The 27,625-nt window shown below is 41.8% G+C and overlaps 1 protein-coding gene across 1 annotated transcript in view; it reads left to right on the forward strand.

Annotated features, from left to right (window-relative positions):
• The window catches only part of LOC132403322 (WD repeat-containing protein 64-like), a 129,568-nt gene that overhangs the window by 12,001 nt on the left and 89,942 nt on the right, over positions 1-27,625 (forward strand). Inside the window, exons 4-5 of the mRNA XM_059986773.1 lie at positions 1,147-1,253; positions 20,385-20,495. Coding sequence (XP_059842756.1) covers positions 1,147-1,253; positions 20,385-20,495 — 218 coding nt within the window. The remainder of the gene's footprint in view (positions 1-1,146; positions 1,254-20,384; positions 20,496-27,625) is intronic.

The raw sequence follows: 27,625 nt of genomic DNA on the forward strand, positions 1-27,625 counted from the left end.
AAGCTACAGCACGATACAGGCCCTTTGGCCCACAAAGCTGTGCTGAACATGTTCTTACCTGAGTAATTACCTAGGGTTACCCATAGCCCTCTATTTTTCTGAGCTCCATATACCTATCCAGGAGTCCCTTAAAAGATCCTATAATGTCCGCCTCCACCACCATCGCTGACAGCCTATTCCAAGCACTCACCACTCTCTGCATAAAAAAAACTTATCCCTGATATTGCCTTTGTACTTCCAAGCACCTTAAAACTGTGCCCTCTCGTGCTAGCCATTTCCACCCTGGGAAAAAGCCTCTGACTATCTACACAATCAATGACTTTCATCATCTTGTACACCTCTATCAGGTCACCTCTCATCCTCTGTTGCTCCCAGGATAAAAGGCCAAGTTCACTCTACCTATTCTCAGAAGGCCTATTCCCAAATCCAGGCAACATCCTTGTAAATCTCCTCTACACCCTTTCTATAGTTTCCACATCCTTCCTGTAGTGAGGCAATCAGAACTGAGCACAGTTCTCCTAGTGGGGTCTGACCAGGGTCCTATATAGTTGCAACATTACCTTTCGGCTCATAAACTCAATCCCAAGATTGATGAAGGTCAATGCACCGTATGCTTTCTTAACCAGAGTCAACCTGCACAGCAGCCTTGAGTGTCCTATGGACTCAGACCCCAAGATTCCTCTGATCCTTAACACAGCCAAGAGTCCTACCATTAATACTATATTCTGTCATCGTACTCGACCTACCAAAATGAACCATCTCACACTTATCTTGGTTGAACTCTATCTGCCAACTCTCAGACCAGTTTTGCATCCTATCAATGTCCCTCTGTGACCTCTGACAGCCCTCCACACTATCCACAAAAACCTCCAACTTTTGTGTCATCAGCAAATTTACTAACCCATCCCTCCACTTCTTCATCCAGATCATTTATAAAAATCAGGAAGAACAGGGGTACCAGAACAGATCCCTGAGGCACACCACTGGTAACTGACCTCCATGCAGAATATGACCTGTCTACAACCACTCTTTGCCTTCTGCGGGCAAGCCAGTTCTGGAAAATATAGGAATATGTAGGAAATGTAGGAAAATAGTAATATCGTATGAATATTATTTCTACTGAAACCATTGATTTTGTTATAACAGAAGAAAGAAGAAAACATGATTATATTCAATGCATTGTTAATGTGCCCCAGCTTGATCAACTAATTGCAGCTACTCAAAAAGGAATGACTTTGCTTTATAACAACCAAGTAAGTCCAGAATCAACTTCCCTCTTTATTGTTATCAAAAAAAAAATCTGAAGGTATCTGGCTAAACTTTAAATTTCATTGAGCCATTTACTCAGAAGTCTTAGTGGAGAAAGTTACTGGTCCTTATTTATGAGGTTACTGATAATGGTTACAGCTCACTGATAATGGAGGCTTTAATGAATGGTTGTGTTAGTGGATGATGAGGTGTCATTCAAGCTAGAAGTTTTGTCTTTGATAGTATCAAGCTTCTTGAGTGTTGCTGGATGCGTTCTCATGCCATCAAGTGGAAAGTATGCCAATTTACATATAATGAAAAGACATTGGAGTGTTAGGAGATGAGTTACTCACCGCAGGATATGGGCATTGGAGAACTAAGAAGCTGCAGGAAGGGGTGGGGATGTGCCTGTTACCCGCCATCACATACTCATGTCACACATCCAGTCCCATGTTCTAAGTGACCCAAATTACTACAAAGCCCATAATGCAGGAAGAGATCTGAGCAATATTTTTCTTGCAGTGAAAAGCAGTGGCAGGTAGTCAAAAGTACTGAATACATTATCTTCACAAATAGCAATAATCCATGCACCTTAAGGGCAAAAAGCATTACTATCCCAGAGAGGAGATTATTGACTAGTGAAGTTTAGTTATTTATTAATGTAGAAATTGACCATAAGACATAGGAGCAGAATGAGCCCATTTCACCCATTGAGTCTGCTCTGCCATTCCATCATGGCTGATCGATTTTTTTCCCTCCTCAGCCCCACTCCCAGCCTTCTCCCCATAACATTTGATGCAATGTCCAAACAAGAACTTAACACACTCTGCCTCAAATATACCCAATGACCTGGCCTCCACAGCTGTCTGTGGTAATAAATTCCACAAATTCACCACCCTCTGTTTAAAGAAATTTCTCTGCATCCCTGATTTTAATGGATGCCCCTTTATCCTGAAGCTGTGTCCTCTTGTCCTAGACTCCCCCACCATGGAAAACATCCTTTTCACTTCTACTCTGTCTGGGGCTTTCAACATTCGAAAGATTTCAACAATGCTTCCCCCCCCCCCCCCAATCCTTCTAAATTCCAATGAATACTAACCCAGAGCTATCAAATGATAACTCTTTAATTCCTGGAATCATTCTTGTGAACCTCCTCTGAAACCCCTCCAATGCCAGCACATTTTTTCTCAGATGTGGAGCCCAAAACTGTTCGCAATACTCAAAGTGAGGCCTCACCAGTGCCTTATAAAGCCTCAGCAATACATCCCTGCTCTTGTATTCTAGGCCACTTGAAAAGAATGCTAACATTACATTTACTTTCCTCACCACCGACACAATCTGCAAGTTAACTGTTAGGGTGTTCTGCACAAGGACTCCCAAGTCCCTTTGCAGCTCAGATTTTTAGATTTTCTCCCTTTTAGAAAATAATCTGCACATTTATTTCTCCTACTAAAGTGCATAACCATGCATTTTCCAACTTTGTATTTCTTTTGTGACTTCCTTGCACTTTCTCCTAATCTATCTAAGTCCTTCTGAAGCCTGCCTGTTTCCAAGACACTACTTGCTCCTCCACCAGTCTTTATATCATCTGCGAACTTGGCAACGAAGCCATCTATTCTATCATCTCAATCATAAAAAATCATTTTATACTAACTCATAGCCTCCTACCAATCAGCCAATGCTACTAGCTTTCTCTTAACTTGGTAAGAAGCCTCATGTGTGGCACCTTGTCAAAAGCCTTCTGAAAGTCCAAATATTTCATAATTTAGAACATTTTTTAACATCTCATAATTTGATGGCATCAACAATGCATGAATGCTGATTGGAAAGTAACATTTCTACCAAAGTTAAATGCCCCTAGAAATGCCCAGTCCAATTATCCAATTATCTGATGGAAGGAACTTCAGGTAAAAATCTGTCTCTATCTATCTATCTATCTATCTATCTATCTATCTATCTATCTATCTATCTATCTATCTATATATAATATAAAGAAAATCCTTGAGATAAGTGATTTGTATTCATTGACTGTCATGGTATACTGTATATTTTCTTAAATCCATACTTTCTTTCAGTAATGAAAGATAATCCTGCATAATCCTGCATACAGATTGGGATCATGACATCACTCCTGAGAAATCAGGAGTTTTGTGTTTTCTTTTCATTTCTGCAGTCAGTGAACACGGGAAGACCACCAGAAAATAAAAGCATTGCACCTACTTGTGGGTCAGCTAACTGGGATTCTTACTTGCCAACATAATGTTGTTTGATGGGTGATTGTAATTGCTGGAGAGATTATAAAAAATCATATTGTTTTGTAATATTTTGATCAATTAATGTTATGGTGGGAAATGGGCTTGGTGGGGGCGGATGGGGGGGGGGAGTGTGGAATCTCTTCCAATTGTAGATTGTGCTGCTTCATCCAATCTGTTTTATATATGGGCAGTGGAATACATAGGAGGAAATTCACAAGTAATAGCTGAAACATTCCTATTAATAATTGGGACTAGAAGTTTCTGTTGGCTAGGCTCCCATCTGATGGCAATGTAATCTCCATGCTTCTAATATGGGCTCATCCACTTCCACGATGGTTTGTCTCCAGAGTTTTTGCTTCTCCTTCAATCGATATCCTCCATTTTTATTCTCTGTTTTTATTAGTTTGACCTGTCATTTTTCACTGTTGTTGGTTCTGGCTTATCCAATTAGCCTGTTTTCACTTTCAATTCGATCTGGCCTAAGGCTGCAGGCAGCATTACCTCATTGCTCTTCCATCAAATAAGTATTTGTTTCTAATGTCACTTCAATTGTTCGTTCCAAACTCAAGTAGTTCAAACCAGTTCCAGGTGGATCAGGACTGTTGTCAGGCCACATACCTCAGTTCATAGTTTGCTGTCATCATAGTCTGTGATTTTTGGCCAATACTGACGTTGTTGCCTTTGGGATATATTGGGAAAAGTGTACATTACCAAGAGGTTATGTTGTTGTATTTCCTTGCAAATCTAAAACAACATCATCCAAATTGTCCAACCTTTTGTAATCTAACAGACAAAAATAGTTCATTGCAAATTCTGAACTGCACGCTATTCTAAAAGTGATAAATAACACATTCTTTGTGGTGGTGGGGTCTTAAGGCTGAAACTCCTTTCTTTACAATGGTGTGGGAATATCTTCATTAAATAGACAACTGTGGTTGATGGAGATGAGCCCAGTTTATAATCTGCAAGACAGCAACTAGTGGTTCATAAATCTGACCTCACCAACATGACCAACGTCATGAGAAAGAACATAAACATAACCATGAGTTCATAACATGATTGCATATGCAAGATTATAATGTACAGCCATAGTGATCTTTGAAGTAAAAAAATTTTAACAAAAGTTTCAGCTTCCTTGAGTGGGTAATAAATCAGCCATGATGGAGTGGCAGAGCAGATTCGATGAGCTGAATGGCCTAATTCTGTTCCTATGTCTTATGGAGGCTTTCATTGTTTCATTGGAGCAATCAGACATTATTAATCTGATTATCTGTTGTCAATTTCTGCAGACCAAAGAATATATGTGATGAGGAAAAAACTTTTAATATACCATTACCGATGGTTTAAAATAATGTCTGTTTGTATTTGTTTATAAGTTAGCTCATCACTGACAACATGTTCCTGTAAAAGTCACTGGAACGATGATATGTTGCAAGACTTAATGAGTTATGTGGAATTTTGCACTGATAGGATGTTTTGCATCCTGACAGAGCTGCATATAGTGTTGTCAATGCCTGTATTTACACTCAAGCAGATTTAATGACTTCTTTCCCATTAACATTCTAATCAAAATGTTATTGGATCACAGATTTTATAAGTTGATAATAAACCATCTGTTAAAATTAATTTCATTTCCGAATCTGACTTAACAAATTTTCATTTTTGTAAAATACATTAATCACTTCCAAGGTGATTCAATCTGTCACAGGAAATATAATGAAATTTTAATATCTTGATCACTAATAGAGAATTTTCTATAAATCTGGAGGAGCTGAGGCTCTCTGGTGGTGTTGACCATGGATGTTGTGTCCTACTTGTCTACATGATGTGCAAGCCAGGGCACTGTGATATGGAGAAGATGCTGTTGCCCATGCAGAGTCTTGCCCTCTTCACCCAGCTTAAGAATCTGAGGAATGGCAGAAATCAGTACATTGTGGCACCAGCAGCGTTACAAGAGTTGCCAGTCAGTGCTGAACTCAGCTCAGCACTGTCTTGGGAACTCCAGCACTGGATTTTTCTTTGCGGTTTACTCCCAAAGCCTTCCCCATGAGTGAGCACAGCTGCAAGGCAACAGATGTTCGACCCAGGGCATTTTGAAAATCCAGACTCCAGCACCATCACCATGGGTTCCAACGGCCATGGATTGGCCCCGGCCGTCGATCTCGGCTGCCCCAGCCACCCAGGGCATTTTGAAAATCCGGACTCCAGCACCATCAACGCGGGTTCCAACGACCATGGACAGCTTCAAAGCGATTGTGCAACCACCGACTGCGGCTCCAGCCTTGAACTCCAGGCCGGGTCTTCACATGCTGCGATTGTGTCTCCCGTCTCCCCTTCCCCCACCACCTCTCTGCAAATCCCTCTCCCTCAGATCCCATCGTCAGCTCCTGGGCCCTCAGAGGCTCCATCTTCCTCTCACCCTAACCCTTCCTTCTCCACTGTCACTACCAGCTTCCCTCCCATCTCTGATCCCATCTCTCATCTGTGCCGGGTCTTTACCATTCCCTCCGACCTTCAACTCTCTGAGGCAGAGCGCTCTGTCCTCATTAAGGGCCTCACCTTTGTCCCTCTTCGTCCACACCTCAGTGAGTTCTGCGTACGCCATGACGCTGAACTCTTCTTCCAGCGGCTCTGTCTCCGAGCTTACTTCTTTGACAAGGACTCTCCTACCCCCACCAATGACCCTTTCTCCCGTCTTCAACCCTCCTCCTCTTCATGGACACCCCACTCTACTGCCTGCTGTGGATCTCTTTATTGCTAATTGCCGATGGGACATCAACCGTCTTGACTTCACCACACCCTGTTCCAATTCCAACCTCACTCCTTCCGAATGCTCTGCTCTCCGCTCCCTCCGCACCAATCCCAACCTCACTATAAAACCTGCTGATAAGGGGGGAGCTGTTGTTGTCTGGCGTACTGACATCTACCTGGCCAAGGCACAGCGACAACTCTCTGATACCTCCTCTTATTTACCCCTTGATCATGACCCCACTAAGGAGCACCAGGCCATTGTCTCCTATACCATCACCAACCTTATCAGCTCTGGGGATCTCCCATCTCCTTCCACCAACCTCATAGTTCCCACAGCCCGCACTTCCCGTTTCTACCTCTTACCCAAGATCCACAAACCTGCCAGTCCAGGTAGACCTTGTGGTGAACTATGTGCCTTTCTGGACACGCCCCCTGCTGACTGCTCCTGTGGCTCCTCCCACAGGCCCCTGTATAAAGGCGATCTGAGGCCTGACGCTTGGCCTCAGTCTCCAGGACATAGTATGATGGACACTCACTCCTGGTTCCTTCTTCCAGTCAATAAAAGCCGATATCTCGCCTTACGTCTCAGTGTGAGTTATTGATGGTGCATCAGACCTATTGTCTCCTGCCCCACTGAACTCATTTCTGCATACCTTGACACTGTCTTATCCCCCCTTGTTCAATCTCTTCCCACCTATGTTCGTGACACTTCTCATGCTTTGAATTTTTTCAATGATTTTAAGTTCCCTGGCCCCCTCCGTCTTATTTTCACCATGGACGTCCAGTCCCTATATACCTCCATCCCCCACCGAGATGGTCTCGAAGCTCTTCGGTTTTTTTTGGATTCCAGACATAACCAATTCCCCTCTATCACCACTCTCCTCCGTCTAGCGGAATTAGTTCTTACTCTCAATAATTTCTCCTTTGGCTCCTCCCACTTCCTCCAAACCAAGGGTGTAGCCATGGGCACCCGTATGGGTCCCAGTTATGCCTGCCTTTTTGTTGGTTTTGTTGGACAGTCCATGTTCCAAGTCTATACCGGTATCCATCCCCCTCTTTTCCTTCGCTACATCGACAACTGCATTGGCGTTGCCTCTTGCACGCGTGCTGAGCTCGTCGACTTCATTAACTTTGCCTCCAACTTTCACCCTGCCCTCAAATTTACCTGGTCCATTTCCGACACCTCCCTCCCCTTTCTTGATCTGTCTGTCTCCATCTCTGAAGACGGCCTATCTACTGATATCTACTATAAGCCTACAGATTCTCACAGCTACCTGGACTATTCCTCTTCCCACACTGTCTCTTGCAAAAAGGCTATCCCCTTCTCACAGTTCCTCCGTCTCCGCCGCATCTGCTCTCAGGATGAGGCTTTTCATTCCAGGACAAAGGAGATGTCTTCCTTTTTTAAACAAAGGGGCTTTCCTTTGTCCACCATCAACTCTGCTCTCAAATGCTTCTCTCCCATTTCCCGCACATCTGCCCTCACCCCATCCACCCGCTACCCCCTTCGAGATAGGGTTCCCCTTGTCCTTACCTACCACCCCACCAGCCTCCAGGTCCAACATATAATTCTCCGTAACTTCCGCCACCTCCAACGGGATCCCACTACCAAACACATTTTTCCCTCCCCCCCTTCTGCTTTTCGCAGGGATCGCCCCCTACGTGACTCCCTTGTCCAATCGTCTCCCCCATCCCTTCCCACCGATCTCCCTCCTGGCACTTATCCTTGTAAACGGAACAAGTGCTACACCTGCCCTTACACTTCCTCCCTCACCACCGTTCAGGGCCCCAGACAGTCCTTCCAGGTGAGGCGACACTTCACCTGTGAGTCGGCTGGTGTGGTATACTGCGTCCGGTGCTCCCGGTGTGTCCTTTTATATATTGGTGAGACCCGACGCAGACTGGGAGACAATTTCGCTGAACACCTATGCTCGGTCTGCCAGAAAAAGCAGGATCTCCCAGTGGCCACACATTTTAATCCACGTCCCATTCCCATTCTGATATGTCTATCCATGGCCTCCTCTACTGTCAAAATGAATCCAAACTCAGGTTGGAGGAACAACACCTTATATACCGGCTGGGTAGCTTCCAACCTGATGGTATGAACATTGACTTCTCTAACTTCCGTTAATGCCCCTCCTCCCCTTCTTACCCCATCCCTGACATATTTAGTTGTTTGCCTGTTCTCCATCTCCCTCTGGTGCTCCCCCCCCCCTTTCTTTCTCCTGAGGCCTCCCATCCCATGATCCTTCCCCTTCTCCAGCTCTGTATCATTTTCGCCAATCACCTTTCCAGCTCTTAGCTTCATCCCACCCCCTCCGGTCTTCTCCTATCATTTTGCATTTCCCCCTCCCCCCATTACTTTCAAATCTCTTACTATCTTTCCTTCCAGTTAGTCCTGATGAAGGGTCTCAGCCCGAAACGTCGACAGCGCTTCTCCCTATAGATGCTGCCCGGCCTGCTGTGTTCCACCAGCATTTTGTGTGTTGTTGTTGTTTGAATTTCCAGCATCTGCAGATTTCCTCGTGTTTGTAGATGTTTGAAATCTGAGTTTTCCTTCTAGATGTGCTGTCAACCACATCTGATAGGTCCCATTTGCCTGAAGCAACTGGTTTTAAAGCACCAGTGACCTGCCTTTGACCCTACTCCTGTCAGTAGAAATGGTTCCACTGGGCCTAGTAGCTAAACCATAGGTGAAGGCCAAGACAAATAAGAGAATATCTGCAAATGCAGGAAATCCAGGCAACATGCACAAAATGCTGGAGAAACTCAGCAGACCAGTCAGTATCTACGGGAAAAAAATGTAAATTGTCAATGTTTTATGCTGAAACCCTTCATCAGGACTGGAGAAAAAAGGATGAGAAGTCAGAGTAAAAAGCTGGGGAGAGGGCAGGAAGAAATACCAGGTAGTGGGTGATAGGTGAAACTGGGAGAGGGGGAGGAGTGAAGTAAAGAGCTTGGAAGTTGATTGGTGAAAGAGATAAGGGAGTATCTGATAGGAGAGGACATCAATGAAAGGGAAGGAAGGGCACCCAGTGGGAGGTGATGGGCAAGTAAGGAGATAATGAATGAGAGGGAAATGGGAATAGGGAATGATGAAGGGGGGAGGGCAGTTACCAGAAATTTGAGAGATCGATGTTCATGCCATCAGGTTGGGGGCTACACAGACAGAATATAAGGTTTTGTTCCTCCATCCTGAGTGTGGCCTCATCATGACAGTAGTGGAGTCCATGGACTAACATGTTGAAATTGGACTGGGAAGTAGAATGGATGGCTACTGGGAGATCTTGCTTTTTCTGGCAGACAGAGCATATGTACAAGGTGAAGCCATCTCCCAATCTATGTCTGGCCTCACCAATATACATGAGGCCACACCGGGAGTGCTGGATACAGTAGATGACCCCAACAGACTCGTAGGTGAAGTGTCGCCTCACCTGGAAGGACTGTATGGGGCTCTGAATGGCAGTGAGGGGGGAGGTGTAGGGGCAGGTGCAGCACTTGCTCCGCCTGCAAAAATAAGTTCCAAGAGGGAGATAAGTGGGGTGGGACAAATGGCCAAGGGAATCGTGTTGGAAATGATCACAGTGCAAAGCGGATAGTGGGGGTGGGAACCTGTTGGAGGTGGCGAAAGTTACAGTGAATTATATGCCGGACGCGAAGGCTGGTGGGGTGGTTGGTGAAGGTCAGGAGCTGAACTTGGTTGTCAGAGGCCATTTGAGATGCATTCCATTGGCAGCATTTAACAGTTAGTGGGAACTTATCTGCAACACCTCCCCTAGCTATGATAACCTTAAGAAATCAGTTTAGAATATGAACATATAATCTGGAGTATTATAACATCTAAATAGAAGAAATTCACAACTGCTGCCAAAATTTGTCAAAGTTCATTGCATAATTTTGTTCATTTTTATGTATTCATTTTTGGATATGGATATCACATATTTATTTCCTAGCCTCAGTTTTACTTGAGAAGTTAGTGATGAGCTATGTTTTTGATGTTTCATGGGTATTGTGATGCTACTGCTCAGATGTTACCAGGTAGTGTTCTGGAGCTTAAACCCATCGATGATAAAGAAGCAATAATATTTCTCAAGTCATGAAGTGAATATACTTTGAGATGTTTCATTGTGTCAGTTGCTGTTGTTCTTTTTGATTAGAGGGATCATATCAAAAGATTGTGCATTTTGTGGATGGTACGTGCTGTATAGTAGGGACTTATTTTCTAACACATGAATCAAACTTTAACCCAACCAATACAAATACAATGAAAGTCAACAGAAAAGAATTTGACAATATACCAGAATGCTGAATGAAAAAAATATGAGAGAAATGTGTAATTCAATGACAACATTGTGAAGGAGTCATTGGTAATTGCAAGTAGATTGAAAATACATCTGCCCCGCAGTGGGTAAATTTGGAATGTAACGAGGTAAAGGGATATTCTCTATTCTCTGTTCTTGGTTCTTTTCTTCCTGCTGATTTAGTTAAATTCAATAAACAGATATCTAATCCTGTTAACAAATTTACATTACGAATTTGGTTTCAATTTCGTAAGTTTTTTACTTTGAAAAACTTTGTTCTTGATAGCCCTATCTTACTTTTTTTTTCAAACCTTCCTGGACAGATCAAGCTTTTAGCATATGGAAAAGGAAAGGTATAAAATGTTTTCGTGATCTTTTTTTTGAAGATACTTTGATGTCCTTTGACCAACTTTCCAACAAATTTAAATTACCTAAATCTAATTTTTTCAGATATCTACAAATCAGAAATTTCTTACATAAGGTTCTACCATCTTTTCCCAATTCAACTTCAGTGGATTTCTCAGATTTGATTTTTACCTTAAACCTTTGTCAGAAGGGATTAGTAGCTTTTATTTATAATATGATTATGAAGATACAACCAGAAATATCAGATAGAATTAAACAAGAATGGGGAAAAAGAACTTCGATATAATATTTCAACAGATAAATGGGAAAAAATTTTACAAATGGTTAATTCCTCTTCTATATGTGCTAAGCATGCTTTAATACAATTTAAAATTGTACATAGAGCTTATATGTCTAAAGATAAGCCTGCTCGATTTTACTCTTATATTAACCCTCAATGTGACAGGTGCCATCTAGAAGTGGCTTCATTGACCCACATGTTTTGGTCATGTCCCACTTTACATAACTATTGGAAGGACATATTTGTTACCATTTCTTCAATTTGGAATATCGATTTACAACCTCATTTTATTACTGCAATTTTTGGTATACCAAATGAGGATGGTATTCAGTTTTCCCCTTCAATCAGACGAATGATTGCTTTTGGAACATTAATGGCCAGAAGGTCTATATTACAAAACTGGAAAGAAGTAAATCCTCCTACCACGTCTCAGTGGCTTTCCCAAACTATTTCATATCTAAGTTTGGAAAAAATCAGAAGCACTATTTTTGACCCATCAGTCAAATTTGAAGAAACTTGGAGACCGTTTATTCGACATTTTCATATGAATTAATCTGACCTTTTCCAGACCTTCTTTCTGCTTATTCTTGTTCAGGTATGGAGTTCCGGAGTTTTTTTGACACTATCACATACTTATAAACTGTTACTATTGCCCATGTTAGTTTAGTTTAGTTTAGTGTTCTTTTATCAATATACATTTTCTTTTACTTATTTTCAATTTTTTTTCTTTTTTGACGATTATTTTTGTTTTTTTTCATATATAGTTATTTAGACTTGATTGATTAATGTACTTTTTTCTGTTGATATTTTAATAGGATATTATTATCTTATTACCAATGTAATTTCAATTCTATTGTATTCATAACCTATTCATCATTGTGTTATGTTTTTCTTTATATATATATGAAACTTAATAAAAAGATTGAAAAAGAAAAAGAAAAAGAAAAGAAAATGCATCTGCATAGTGTCCATAATCCAAAAGGAAAATAAAACTAACTTGAATGATTAGAATGCTATTGAATTAATTTTCCGTACAATATCCTGCAAATGTTGTACATCTGGAAATAAAGTAAAAATGCTGCAAGCATTCATAAGGCCTTAAGATATAGGAGCAGAATTTGGCCATTTGGCCCATCGAATCTGCTCTGCAATTTCATCTTGGCTGATCCATTTTCCCTCTCAACCCCATTCTTCTGCCTTCTCTCCATAACTTTTGAAGCCCTTACTAATCAAGAACCTATCAACTTCATCCTTAAATGCATCCAATGACTTGGCTTCCACAGCTGCCGGTGGCAATGAATTTCACAGATTCACCACCCTCTAACTGAAGAAATTCCTCCTCATCGGCATTTTAAACGGATGTCTCTTGATTCTGAGGCTGTGCCTTCCGGTCCTAGACTCCCCCACTATAGGAAACATCCTCTCCACATCCACTCTATCTAGGTCTTTCAACAATTAATAGGTTTCAATGAGATCCCTCTTATTTGTCTTAATTCCAGCAAATACCAGCCCAAAGCCATCAAATGCTCCTCAAATGATAACCATATCCTTCCCAGAATCTTTCTTGTGAACCTCCTCTGAACCCTCTCCAATGTCAGCACATCCTTTCTTAGATATGGTGACCAAAACTACTCACCCTATTTCAAGTGAGGCCTCACTAGTGCTATATAAAGCAATACCATTAAATCCTTGCTCTTATATTCTAGTCCTCTCAAAATGAATGCTATAGTTGCATTTGTTTTTCTCACTACCCATTCAGCCTGCAGGCTAACCATTAGGGAATTCTACCCGAGGACTCCCAAATCCCTTTGCACTTCAGATTTTTGAATTTTCTGCCTGTTTAAAGAACAGTATGTTGTTTTGTTCCTTCTACCAATGCTCATGACTGTACACTTCCCAACATTGTATTCCATCTGCCACTTCTTTGCCCATTCTCCTAATCTGTTTAAGGCCTTCTGCAGCCTCCCTGCTTCCTCAACACTACCTGCGTCTCCCCTTTTCTTTGTATCGTCTGCAAACTGGGCCACAAGGCCATTTACTTAGCCATGCAACTCATTGACATACAACAAAAAAAGAAGCAGTTCAAACACCATTGGCTGTGAAACACCACTAGTCACCAGCAGCCAACCAGATAATACTCCCTTTATTCCCACCTTGTGGTGAACTACATATAATTGTCTGGACACGCCCCTCTGCTAACTGCTCCTGTGGCTCCTCCCACGGACCCCTGCATAAAGGCAATTGGAGGCACTGTTCCTCCCTCAGTCTCCAGGATGTTGTGTGGTGGTCGCTTGCTGCTGACGGTGCTTTCTTCCAGCCAATAAAAGCCTACCTTATCTCGTGTCTCCGAGAGTTATTGATGGTGCATCACACCTTTTGCCTCCTACCTATCAGCCAGTGCTCTGTCTATGTTAGTTTCTTTCCTTTAATACTGCGAGCTCTTAATTTGTTAAGCAATCTCCTGTGTTGCACCTTATCAAAGGTTTTCTGAGAATCCAAGTACACAGCATCAATCAATTCTCCTTTGTCTATTCTGCTTTTTTATTTCTTTAAATAATTCAAGCAGATTTGTCAGGCGAGGTTTTCACTTGAGGAAACCTTGCTGACTGCAGCCTATTTTATTATGTGCGTCCAAGTACCCTGAGACCTCACCCGTGAATCCAAAATCTTCCCAACTACTGAAGTCAGACTAATTGGCCTATAGTTTCCTTTCTTCTGCCTCTCTCCCTTCTTCAAGAGTGGAGTGACATTCGCAATTTTCCAGTCTTCCTCAAGGGAAAATCTTGCCTGTCAAATCTGCTGGAATTTGTTGAAGAAATGACAAGCAGGATAGACAAAGGAGAATTGGCTGATGTGTATTTGGATTTTCAAAAGGCCTTTGACAAGGAGCTACACATGAGGCTGCTTAACAAGCTACAAACTCATGGTATTAACAGGAAAGATTCTAGCATGGACAACACTGAGGCTTATTGGCAGGAGGCAAAGAATGGGAGTAAAGAGAACCTTTTCTGGCTGGCTGGCAGTGACTAGTGGTGTTCCAGAGGGGTCTGTGTTGGGACTGATTATTTTTAAGTTACATGTCAGTGACTTGGATAATGGAATTGATGGCTTTGCTGCAAAGTTTGTAGACGATAGCAAGATAGGTGGAATGGCAGATAGTTTTGAGGAAGCTGAGAGGTTACAGAAGGACTAGACAGAATAGGAGAATAGGCAAAGATATGGGAGATGGAATACAACAGTGTTGGGAAGTGTATGGTCATGCACTTTGGTAGAAAAAATGAAAGGGTTGACTATTTTCTTAAGTGGAGAGAAAATTCAAAAACCTGAGGTGCAAATAGACTTTGAATCTTTGTGCAGGATCCTCTAAAGGTTCATTTACAGGTTGAGTCTGTGGTGAGGAAGGCAAATACAATGTTAGCATTCATTTCAAGAGGACTTGAATATAAAAGAAAGGATGTATTGTTGAGAATTTAAGGCCTCACTTGGAGTATTGTGAACAGCTTTTGACCCCTTAGAAAGGATGTGCTAAAACTGGAGAGGGTTGAAAGGAGGTTCACGAAAATGATTTCTGGATTGAATGACTTGTCATATGAAGAACGTTTGATGTCTCTGCTCCTGCACTCACTGGAATGCAGAAGAAGGAGTACTGACCTAATTGAAAGCTGTCGAATATGTTTGACCTTGATAGAGTGGATGTGGAGAGAATGTTTCCTTTGTTGGAAGAGTCTAAGAACAGAGGACACAGCCTCAGAATATAGGGGTATCCTTTCAGAACGGAGTTTAGGAGGAATTTCTTTAGCCAGAGAGTGGTGAATCTGTGGAATTCTTTGCCACAGCTGTGGAACCCAAGTCTTTATGTATATTTAATACAGAGGTTGATAGGTCATTGGTTGGTCATGCATGAAGGGATGCGGAGAGAAGGCAGAAGCTTGGGGCTGAGAGAAAAATTGGATCAGCCGTGATGAAACAGCGGAGCAGACTCGATGGTCTAAATGGCCCAATTCTGCTCCTATATCTTATGGTCTTCAGGTCTTACCTGGAAACTGCAGTGTTGGATGGATGTGGCTTCATCATCAATGACCCTCCACTGGAAACTTCAACTGAGTCAAAGGACCCAGACTTGGGCAGTTAGGATGCAAGTTTAGGGAAAGCTGAAAAAGAAGCTTGGAAGATTGATGGGAACAATGTTCAGATTGGTAGTTTGGATGGTGTCATGGACAGCATGAAGGTGAGGTAGGTGTTGAAATAAGACAGCATTATTAAACTGGCAGGATGAATGATGTTCACATTATGATGTGTTTCTGGTTTCTGGACATCCTGTTTTTCGTTGCTATTTTTGTGTGATTTTGATCAGAGCGGACTGGCCCTGTGGCCTGCCGATAACAAAGACACAGCAGTGGGTTAGGCTGAACTGAGCTGGACTGAATATGCCTGGACTCCTTTGATAACTTTTTTGCTGTTTGGATGATTTGCTCATTTTTTTTAATGCATTGGGAGTTTGATAGTTTTCTTTGTTTCATGACAGTCTATGGGAAGACAAATCACAAGGTTGTATACTGCATAATACTTAGATAATAAATATACTTTGAATCTTTGTATCTTAGCAATACAGGATCAGGTCATGTCTTGAGACTAGAGAAATTATTGGGAAGAGGACTGGGATGTCTGAGCTCATGCTTGGGATATTAGGTGTCAGGGGTCCAGAAGTGAGTGTGGGTGAGTGGTGGCTGTCAGTGAAAGCTGGGAGGAAAGAAAAGTATCATACACTGACCTGTCAAGCATCCAAATCTGCCGCTGCACTTGGCAGAACCTGTTGCCAGGACCCACTTGAGACATCATCCCCTACAGGAACTTTTCATGGGGAATGATAGTGGGAGAAATCTAGTTAGAGGTGCAAGGGTGACTGGCACATAAAACTGCCCATATGAAGTTCACTTGTATAACACTGATATTTGGCTGAAACATACACTCTGGAGAGTTCCAGAGAAGGTGGATGTAGAGTGATTGTTTGTTGGTGTGGGAGAACCTAAAACTAAAGGTGCTCATTGAAAAATAAGGTCCATCCATTTAAGAAAGAAAAAAGTGATTTTCTCTGAGCATTGCAACTCTGACCATTGAGCAGTGCTGCATACATACTCAAGGCAATGGAGCTTTCTTGATCAGTAAACAATGAAAGCATTTCCACAGATAAATTGAATTGTGAAGTTGAGATCACAGTAATATCAAATACTTGAAATACTTGAAAGGCAGAATGCAATGTACTCATGTAACAAATTTCATCAGAAAGAAAAAATACATATACTGAATGGTTTTCTGGTAGAAGTAGAGATAGGAATGTCTTTGTTCACCATTTCAACAAGTGATGTCAACTCCCTGAACTATACAAAGCAATACACACAAAATGCTAGAGGAACTCAGCAGGTCAGGCAACATCAATGAAAATGAATAAACATTTTATGTTTTGGGCTGAGACCCTTCCCTTCTTCAGGGCTGATATTGAAGGGGGAGAAAGGTGAAGGAGAATAGCTAGAAGGTGATAGGTGAAGCTAGGTTGGTAGGAAAGATGAAGGGCTGGAGAGGAAGAAATCTAATAGGAAAGGAGAGTGGACCATAGGAGAAAGGGAAGTAGGAAGGGATCCAAGGGGAAGTGGTAGGCAGGTGAGAAGATGTAAAGGCCAGAACGGGGAATAGAAGAAGAGGGGAGGAGGAAATAGTTTTACTGGAAAGAGAAATCAATATTCATGCCATCAGGTTGGGGGCAACCCAGATAGAATATAACATGTTGCTCCACCACCCTAAAGGTGGCCTCATCTTTGCACAAGAGACCATGGACCAACATGTCAAAATGGGAAAAGGAATCAAAATTAAAAGGTTTGGCCATCAGAAAGTTCTGCTTTTGTCAGATGGAGAGGAGGTGCCAAACAAAGTGGTCCCCCAATTTATGATGGGTCTCCCCAGTGTAGAGGAGGCCACATCAAGAACACTAGACCCAATAGATGACCCCAGCACATTCACAGGTGAAGTGTTACATCACCTGCAAGGATTGTTTAGGACCCTGAACGGAGGTGTGGGAGATAATGAATGGGCAGGCGTAGCATTTAGGCTGCTTGTAGGAATAAATGCAGAGATTAGTGGGGAGAGATGAATGGAAAAGGGAATCATTGAGTGAGCAATCTGTAGGAAACAGAGAGGGTGGGGGAGGTAAAGATATATTTAGTGGTAGTATCCCTACAAACAGGCATCATAAGAAAATGCAAAGTGGTTATACCTCCTTATACTGTCAGTTGGGACGGGCCATTGAACGTGTGGGGAATGGACAATATAAATGCATCATGAAGAGTGCTAAATTAGCTAAGGGTGCAGTATACTAATGTCAAAAATAGCCTGAAGCACATTCTGGCAACAGCCCTTTAATTGATGTGTTCAGTGAGATGCGAATTCCAAAACTTCAAACATTTTAAAGTCTAAATTATTAATTCTTCATCCTGGCCTCTGTTACACTTTCTGGTTTTCAAATTATCTTTGGTTTCTTTCAGGACACTTTTTCCATTATGTTCAACACAGAAACAATGCCTGCATTGCTTCATATGTTACTAATGTAGGAAGATGTTAGTTTTTTTTAGATCTATTGGATTGCAAGTGTTGGAAAGTTCTTGAAAAATCACCTATGGATAACTAATAGTTAAACTTTTAAATGTGGCAATCTGGAAATCACTTTGATTGCAGTTTCCAATTTCTTTTACAGATGAATCTTCAGACATTTACCAGAGCTAGTGTGAGTATACAATCCTCTCAGTTAGGTGAACCGTGACAGCTACGAGTATAGTAAATGTATATTCAGGACCTAAGAACAAATTCTTGAAAAATAGAAACTTCAGGAGTACTAATAAAAGGAATGATCTCAATAACCAACTGGATATGAGGGAATGCATCACTTCTGCTGGCAGCTCATTCCATAATCTCACAACCCTCCAAATGAAGAAGTTTCCCATCATGTTTCCCTTAAACTTTTTACCTTTCACCCTTAACCCATGAGCTCTGGTTGTAGTTCCACACATCCTCAGTGGAAAAAGCCTGCTTGCATTTACCCTATTTATACCCCCTATAATTTTGTATACCTTTATTAAATCTCCTCTCAATTTTCTACATTCCAAGGAAAAAAGTCCTATCCTATTCAATCTTCCTATATAATTCAGGTCCTCCAGACCCAAGTTATGAGGAAAGATTGAATGAGTTCAAGAGCCACAAGGTAATGTTACAAAGTTCAAAAGTTCAAAATAAATTTACTATCAAAGTACATATATATCATTTCTTATGAACATGCTCAGTAAATAGAAAGATACAATAATAAATAAGCAATAAATATCGAGAACATGAAATGAAGAATTCTTGAATTGAAGTCCATAGGTTGTAAGGACAGTTCAGTGATGGAGTGATTGAAGTTGAGAGAAGTGATCCCCTCTGGTTCAAGAGCCTGATGGGTGAAGGGTAATAACTGTTCTAGAACCAGGTCCTGTGGGTCCTCATGCTCCTGTACCTCCTTCCTGATGGCAGCAGTGAGAAGAGAGCATGGCCTGGATGGTGGGGGTCCTTGATGATGATTGTAGATGTGCTCAATGGTGGGGAGGGCTATACCCATGATGGACTGGGCTGTATCCACTACTTTTTGTATGATTCTCCATTCAAGGGCATTGGTGTTTCCACACCAAGCCATGATGCAACCAGTCAATATACTCTACACCATATATATAGAGAGAGTTTGTTAAAGTTTCTGTTGACTTGCCAATTCTTTGCATTCTTCTGAGGAAGTAGAGGAGCTGTGCGTTTCCTTGTAACGGCACTCGCTGAACCCAGGACAAACACTCTGAAATGATAATGCTAAGGAATTTAAAGTTGCTGACCCCCTCCATCTGGACCCCCAACTGGACCACCAGTTTCCTCCACCTGTAGTCAGTAATCAGCCCCTTGGTCTTGCTGATATTGTGCGTGAGGTTGTTATTGTGGCACCACTTGGCCAGAATTTCAATCTCCCTCCTCTATGCTGATTCATCATCGGCTTTCATTCAGCTGATAATGGTAGTGTCGTCAGCAAACTTAAATATGGCATTGGACCTGTGGTTAGCCTCACAGTCATAAGTATCAAGTAAGTCGAGAATGAGGCTAAGCACTCAGCCGTGTGGTACACTGGTGGCGATGGTGACCGTGGAGGCGATATTGTTGCCAATCCAAATTGACTGGGATCTGCAAGTGAGGAAATGAAGAATCCAGTTGCACATAGGTACTCAGGCCTAGCTGTTGGAGCTTATTGATCAGTTTTGAGGGGATGATCGTATTGAATGCCAAGCTGTAGTTACTGAAGTGCATTCTGATATATGCATCTTCACTGCTCAGATGTTCAAGAGTTGAGTGAAGAATCAATGAAGTGGCATCTGCTGGTGACCCGTAATGATGATAGGCAATTTGGAGCAGATCTAAGTCACTCCTCAGGCAGGAGTTGATAAGTTTCATTACCAGCCTTCCAAAGCACTTCGTCACAGTGGGCCAAAGTGCCTCTGGATGGTACTCATTGAGATTGATAAAACTCTGTTTAGACCACACTTGGAGTATTGTGATTAGTTCTGCTTGCCTCTTTGAAAGAAGGTTATGAAAGCTTGATTGAGGGTGCAGAGGAGATTTACCAGGACTAATGAATATATCTTATGAGGAAAGGTTGTGCAAGCTGGTGCTTTTCTCTTTGGAGTGAAGGAAAATGAAAAACAATACATAAAGGAGTGTAAGATTATGAAAACCATAGACAGAGTGTAGAACCAGTGCTTTTTTTCATTGGACAGCAATGGTGAATACCATTTAGAGGAGGTTTTGGAAGTAGGTTTTTTACACAGAGCGTGGTATGTTGCTGGAATGCACTGCCAGGAATACAGATAGAAGCTGATAGCATGATACCAGTGGCTGTTAGAGACACTTAGGTATTCATGAGGATGAATAAAGTTGAGTGTAATCGGCAGTTTAAGAGGGAAGGGTTGGATTGATTGGGAAGTAGTTTTATATAGGACAGCACAACATCATGGGCTGAGGGCCTGTGCTACGCTGTCCTCTTCTACATCCACAGGAATGACAAATATCATGCAAAATTTTGTTAATCATTGCTTATAGTTGTATTAATTAATTATTACTTTTACCTAGGATACTTCCCCAGTGTCTGGCTGTGATTACCTCAGCCAGCTAAAACGAATTGTAACAGTCACTGAAAAGAGTATTATTGTCTGGGATCATAAACCAAAGAGTAAAAATCAGGTAAATCTACTTATCCTGCCTTCTGGAAACTGGAAACTGAAAATGTTCTTGGAAATTACAGCTTTTCATGGTATTGTGAAAACTTTAATAAACAAAGACATAATTTATCCAAATATCTTTGCATTTATGCTGATTGCAATTGCAATCACTCATTCCATCATCTGACAACTTCTTTCTGATCTTTTCCCAGTATTTTAGATTTTTCTTTTGAAAAGTTTGTCCCTTTTCCAGACTAGTTCAGAGTCTTTAAAGATAAAGTGTACAGGATGATTCTCAATATTCTAAAAGCAAAGTAGAATAGATATTGGAAATGTAAACTGATAATATCAATTTGAAATATTGTCTCTTTTCTTCTCTGTGCACCACTTTTATTTCATATTGTCATTATTTTGGAACAAAATGTGTAAACATAAGAACAAGCTGGCTCTTAGATTTCTTATCTTCAGCTAACAGTGAGAGAAAATGGGAACCTGTTGAACTGATGGGAAGAAAGTTTAATAGGCTTGCAAATCATAAAGGCATAAAAAAATTCCTGCAATTATAGAATCATAAAGTGCAAAAGCAGAGAAACATGCTCTTCAACCCATCTAGTCCTGATCTTCTGATCTGATGTTCTGCCAAGGCCATTTACTGCACCCAGACCATATCCATGAGCCTATAGGACAGAGGAGAAGAATTAGGCCACTTGGCCAATTGAGACTGCTCCAGCATTACATCATGACTGATTTATTAACCCGATTATCTTGCCTTCTCCCCACCACCCTTGATGCACTGACTAATCAAGAACCTATCAACTTCTGCTTTAAATAGGCTCAAAGACTTGGTCTCCACAGTAGCTGTGGCAATGAATTCCACAGATTCATCACCCTATGGCCTTAAGAAATTCCTTCTCGTCTCCGTCCTAAATGGATGTCCCTCGGTTCAGAGGAAGTGTTGTCTGGTCTGAGACTCCCCACTACAGGAAGTACCCTCTCCAGATCCACTCATCATAGGCCTTTTAATATTTAATAGGTTTCAATGAGATCCTCCAGCAAGTACAGGCCCAGAGTCATCAACTACTCTTTATAGGTTAAACGGTTCATTCCTGGAACCATTCTCATGAACTTCTTCTGGACCCTCTCAAATGCCATCACATCTTTTCTTAGATAAGGGACCCAGAATGATTGACAACACTTCAAGTGTGGTCTGACCAAAGCCTCATAAAGCCACAACATCACATCCTTGCTCTTGTATTCTAGTATTCTTGAAATGAAAGCCATAAAAGCATGAGAGATAGGAGTAGAATTAGGCTATTTGGCCCAGAGACTCTACTCCCCTTTTCATCATGGCCAATCCAGTTTTCCTCACAGCCCCAATCTCCTTCCTGCTCCCCATATCCCTTTGTGCCCTGACCAATCAAGAATCTATCAACCTCTGCCTTAAATATACATAAAGACTTGGTCTCCACAGCTGCCTGTGGTAAAGAATTCCACAGATTCACCACTCTCTGGATAAAGAAATTCCTCCTCATCTGTGGTCTAAAAGGACACCCTCAATTCTGAGGCTGTGTCCTCTGGTCTTAGACTCTTCCACCATAGGAGATACCCTCTTCACATCCACTCTATCAAGGCCATTCACTATTTAATAGGTTTCAACTAGGTCACCTCTCCTTCTTCAGAATTTGAATGTATACAGGTCCAGAGCCATCAAACGCTCTTCATATGACAAGCCATTCAATCCAGGAGTCATTTTTATGACCATCCTTTGAAAGCTCTCCAATTTCAGCATATCCTTTCTAAGATAAGGGCCAAAACCCCCTTACCCCGGGACCCTGACAATGCTTCTTCTTATAGATGCTGCCTGGCCTGCTGCGTTCCACCAGCATTTTGTGTGTGTTGCAGTCCTGACGAAGGGTCTCAGCCCGAAACGTCGTCAGTGCTTCTTCCTATAGATTCTGCCTGGCCTGCTGCGTTCCACCAGCATTTTTTGTGTGTTGCTTGAATTTCCAGCATCTGCAGATTTCCTCATGTTTGCGTTTCCAAAATACTCCAAGTGAGCCTAGTGAGGCCTCACCAGTGCTTTATATACTCTCAAAAGTGCATCCTTGCTTTTATATTCTAGTCCTCTTGAAATGAATGGTAACATCACATTTGCCTTGCTTATCACACACACAACCTGCAAATTAACATTTAGGAAATCCTGCTCTAAGACTCCCATGTCCCTTCGTGCCTCAGTTTTTTGTATTTCCCTCCATTGAGAAAATAGCCAACCCTTTCATTCGTTCTACCAATGCGCATGGCTATGCACTTCCCAACACTATATTCCATCGGCCACTTCTTTGCCCATTCTCCGGTTCTATCTGTCCTTCTGCAGCCTCTCTACTTCCTCAAGTCTGCTCTTCCCCCAATCTTCATATTCTCTGCAAACTTTGCAACAAAGCCATTAATTCCATCATCCAAATCCATCACAGTATAATGTAAATATAATGTATTTCTGTTTTGGCATATTTTTAATCTATACAATATACATAATTGATATATTTGTTTATTTATTATTGTTTTTATTTTATTTATTATAATTATGTTTATTATTATTTTTCTCCACTAGATTATGTATTGCATTGAACTGCTGTTGCTAAGTTAACAAATTTCATGTCACATACCTGTTATAATATACCTGACTCTGTTTCTGAAAAAGAATCAGGTTTCCTTTATTCCTGCTCTTTGCCTCCTGCCAATCAGGAACTGCTTTATCCATGCAAAGATCTTTCATGTAATACCATGGGCTTGTAGTTTATCAAGCAGGCTCGTGTGTGGCACTTTGTCGAAGGTCTTCTGAAAATCCAAGGACATAACATCTATTGATTCTCCTTTGTCTATTCTGCTTACTGTTTCTTTAAAGAATTCCAACAGATTTATCAGACAATACTATTTCTTTGAAGAAACCATGCTGACTATGGCCTATTTTATCATGTGTTTCACTGTGCACCCCTCCCCCTGAGTAGGTCGTCTCCCTCACTAGTATCTAAAGTTATTATTGAGGGGATTGGCCACAGGTGTACACTGCACTGGTTGTGCATTTCCCCTCTTTCTCCTTACAGTCACCCATTTACCACTCTCCTGTAATCTGGGGGTGACAACATCCCTGTAGCTTCTGTCTATCACCTTATTCTCCTGTATGAGTCGAAGGTCTTGAAGGTGCAGCTCCAGTTCCTTAATACATCTTCTCTCAGGAGCTGTGTTGAATGCAAGTGATGTGTTTATCCAGCAGGCCGGAGGTCTCCCAGACCTCCCACATCCCACACACAGTACAAAACACTGCCTATGGAGCCATTCTCACTACACTACTATGCCCTAAGAGATAAGGATGAACGAGTAAGAACAGAGGGAGAGAAACCTACCAAATACTTAACCTCACCCGAGCCTGTTCTCATCTAAGCCTGATAAGCAAAAGCCACTCTAAACACTGGCACACTCAAAGAATGGCCACAACATTGACTCCAATATATTGATATCAATCCATTAGATAGTGACCTGAACTGCGGTCAGTACTCCCAGTTCAGTTAGGCTGACATCATGATAAGCTTCAACATCACAACTCCTGTACTCTGTGCCCTGATTTATGAAGACCAACGTGCCAACCAATTGAATGCATTTCCAGTAACCAGATTTGCAGTTGGCATTTAAGTTAATTCTTTGAAGGACATGCCTTACCTGAAAGACCCTGATTATTTCCCCCTAGTAGTCAAAAAGTATGCCTGCGAGAAACTCACCAGTGTTTTGGATTTTAAAACTCCTGGGTGTGAATTTCAAGGTATTGGCAATAGGAAGGCTATTGTGAAATGCAAGGCTGATCACTCATCCTAGATGCCATCTAGTTTAAAACAAATGTTGAGAAGCTGATATTGGGGAGATCCTGCTTCATCAAGGTGCACTTTCCCTTATAGAACCTGCAACGTCTTTGCATGAACTTAAGTCAGTTGGTCATTGTTGCTTCTTGCAAAGGCATTGGAAACTTCAACTGCTTTTAACTGTATGAGGTGATAGAAATAACTTACATCTCATTTTCCTCAGTGTAAGAAATTCAGAATTGATAACATTGACAATTCATGCATTGAGAACATTGGAGGAAAGGCACTGTGTGCTTCAAGAACAAAGCAAGCTAAAATCATGCAGGAATGTTGGAGCAGAGTTCTGAAGTAATTTTATTTATTTATTGAGATACTGTGTGAAGTCTGCTCTTTTGGCCTTTCAAGCCATGCCACACAACAACCCACCAATTTCTAACAGTAGCCTAATCATAGGACAATTTACAGTGACCAATTAATTTACCATCCGGTATGCCTCCATATTGTGGAAGGAAATTGGAGCACCCGGAGAAACCCACACAGCCATGGGAAGAAGGTACAAACTCCTAACAGGCAGCAATGGGAATCGAACCTAGGTCCGCTGCCACTATGCTACCATGTCCAGTTATCTAAACTGGATAAAAATGATTAAAAGACACATGACAGCCTGTCTACAAAAACAAAGAGGAAACAATGAGTGTATTCAAAATGCGGCTGTATGTTAAAAGTATGAAAGTCATAGGGAGGTATTTCCTAGATTAATCAAGGTATCATTTGAGATATGAAGTTTATTTTGTTATTGGATATAGCAGAACAATGACAAGGCAATGAGTTAAATTCTGGAAAAGTTTGACAGGTTATTTCTACTTATCAAACTGTAGCATGTGAACATAAATGTAACAATAGTATTGTGGAATGCTAATGTAATATGCTTCTACGTGACCTTCTGTCATAGCATTTGTGAGCAAAATATGTAAGTCCTTGAAAAAACAATGTTACCTTGAATAGGAAAGAAATGCGAAATGAGGACTACAGCAGCAATTATGGACCATCATAGAAATATTACCCTTTTCTTTGCAACATTTATATGACCTCCATGTACATAATGAATAAGCCAGTTGGCCTCTCTTTCTGTGTGTGTGTTTTATATAGAGAGAGAGACAGAGACAGACAGACCCACCCATCCAGTCAGTCAGTCATTGGGTATATTTAAAATGGAAATTGATTGTTTCTTAATTAGCCAAGGCATTGAAGGTATGGTGAAAAAGCAAGAGAACAGAACTAAGAGGGATAACAAATCAGCCATGATAGAATGGCAGAGCAAATTCAATAGACTGTATTACCTAATTCTACTCCAAAGCCTTATGATCTTGTATTAAGAAATCCAAAGTAGTTCTTCAAAAATCCCACATAACCAAGGAGAAAGAGTAGAAGAAAAAAAACTTGAACAATTCCACAATCTTTTTATAGAGCTTCCATTTCTTTAATATTGAAAAAAGATAAAGACCCTATTGACTGTGCGTCCTATAGACCGATATCCCTGTTGAACGTAGATTCCAAGATCTTTTCCAAGTTACTGGTGACCAGGCTGGAGAAGGTATTACCTCAAATTATCTCAGAGGATCAAACTGGTTTTATTAAAAATCTCTATTCTTTTTTCAATATTAGGAGGTTAATGAACATTGTATATACTCCTTCACGTAGCACCCCAGAATGTGTCATTTCATTAGATGCGGAGAAAGCATTTGATGGAGTTGAATGGCCGTATTTATTTACTGTGCTTGAGAAGTTTAACTTTAGCCTGACATTTATATCCTGATTAAATTGATATATCATACTCCAGTAGCCTCAGTTTTTACAAACAATCAAACATCTCCCTTTTTTCGCTTATTTCAGGGTACCAGGAAAAGTTGTCCTCTCGGTCCATTATTCTTTGATATTGCCCTGGAACCTCTGGCAATTGCTATTAGAGAATTACCTAACATTTTTGGCATTACTCGTGGGATGGATATACATAAGTTATCATTATATGTAGATGACTTGTTTTTATAGATATCTGATCCTGAGAAATCCATTCCTGCAGTTATATCATTGATGGCTCAGTTTAGTCATTTTTCTGGGTATAACATGAATCTTAATAAGAGTGAGTTGTTTCCCCTTAAATAGACAGGTTCCAATTTATGGAAGTTTACCTTTTAAATTAGTTAATGATTATTTTATATACTTAGGGATTAAAATTAAAATTACATAAAAACATAAGGATGTGGTGACCCACTTTCTGCACAGGCAAACCGGCTCACAAATAGCCAACGCGCTGGGAGAGACTTTGGTAATGCACCTCTGACGTCATTTCCGCCCAGAGAGGGTGGGCGCTAGGGATTAAATGCCAGCGCCGCGAAGTTTGAATAAACTAGTCTCAAAACGACTTACCGACTGTGTGTCGTTGTCTCTAGCTCTGTATGTAGTACATCGCTACGTTGGTGACCCCAACGGTCCAAACGGGATTTGGACCAAAGATGCCCGACTCTCCATGTGTTCACGCAGTTTCGCTAAAACTGCCGACTTTCTGGCCGCTGCGACCACACGTGTGGTTTAGCCAAGCAGAAGCCCGGTTCCAGATTCGGCAGATATCCTCTGATTCTACGCGTTACTATCACGTGGCGAGTGCCCTTGACCAGGAGACGGCCGCCCAGGTTGCGGATTTCATACAGTCGTCCCTGGAAGAAGGCAAATATGAAGCGTTCAAAGTGCTGCTCATTGGGACCTTTGGCCTCTCACAGCGTGAGCGGGGTGCCCGCCTGCTTCACCTGGACGGCTTGGGAGACAGACTGCCATCAGCATTGATCAATGAGATGCTGGCCCTGGCTGACGGACACAAGCCCTGCCTCATGTTCGAGCAAGCGTTCCTAGAGCAACTGCCCAAGGACACACATCTGTTGCTGGCCGACGCAGATTTCAGCGACCCCCGGAAGGTGGCGGCCCGGGCAGACGTGCTGTGGAAAGCCAAGAGGGAGAGGGTGGCGTCCGTCGGTCAGATTACCAGGCCACGCGCCCAACAGCAGACCAGACCAGGCCCAGCACACAACACAGGGGCAGGAGTGAGGAGGACAGTGAACAGTGGTGTTTCTACCACCAGCGGTGGGACACAAAAGCCCGCCGTTGTCGCCCGCCCCGCAAGGGCCAGAGCCAGCTCCAGCTGCAGCTAATGACTGTGGCGGCTGTCCACCAGGACAGCCTCTTGTACATCTGGGACAAACAGTCAGGATGCCGCTTCTTGGTCAACACTGGAGCGGAAATCAGTGCC

The sequence above is a fragment of the Hypanus sabinus genome, chromosome 12, assembly GCF_030144855.1.
Source record: "Hypanus sabinus isolate sHypSab1 chromosome 12, sHypSab1.hap1, whole genome shotgun sequence".
NCBI classification, from domain to species: domain Eukaryota; kingdom Metazoa; phylum Chordata; class Chondrichthyes; order Myliobatiformes; family Dasyatidae; genus Hypanus; species Hypanus sabinus.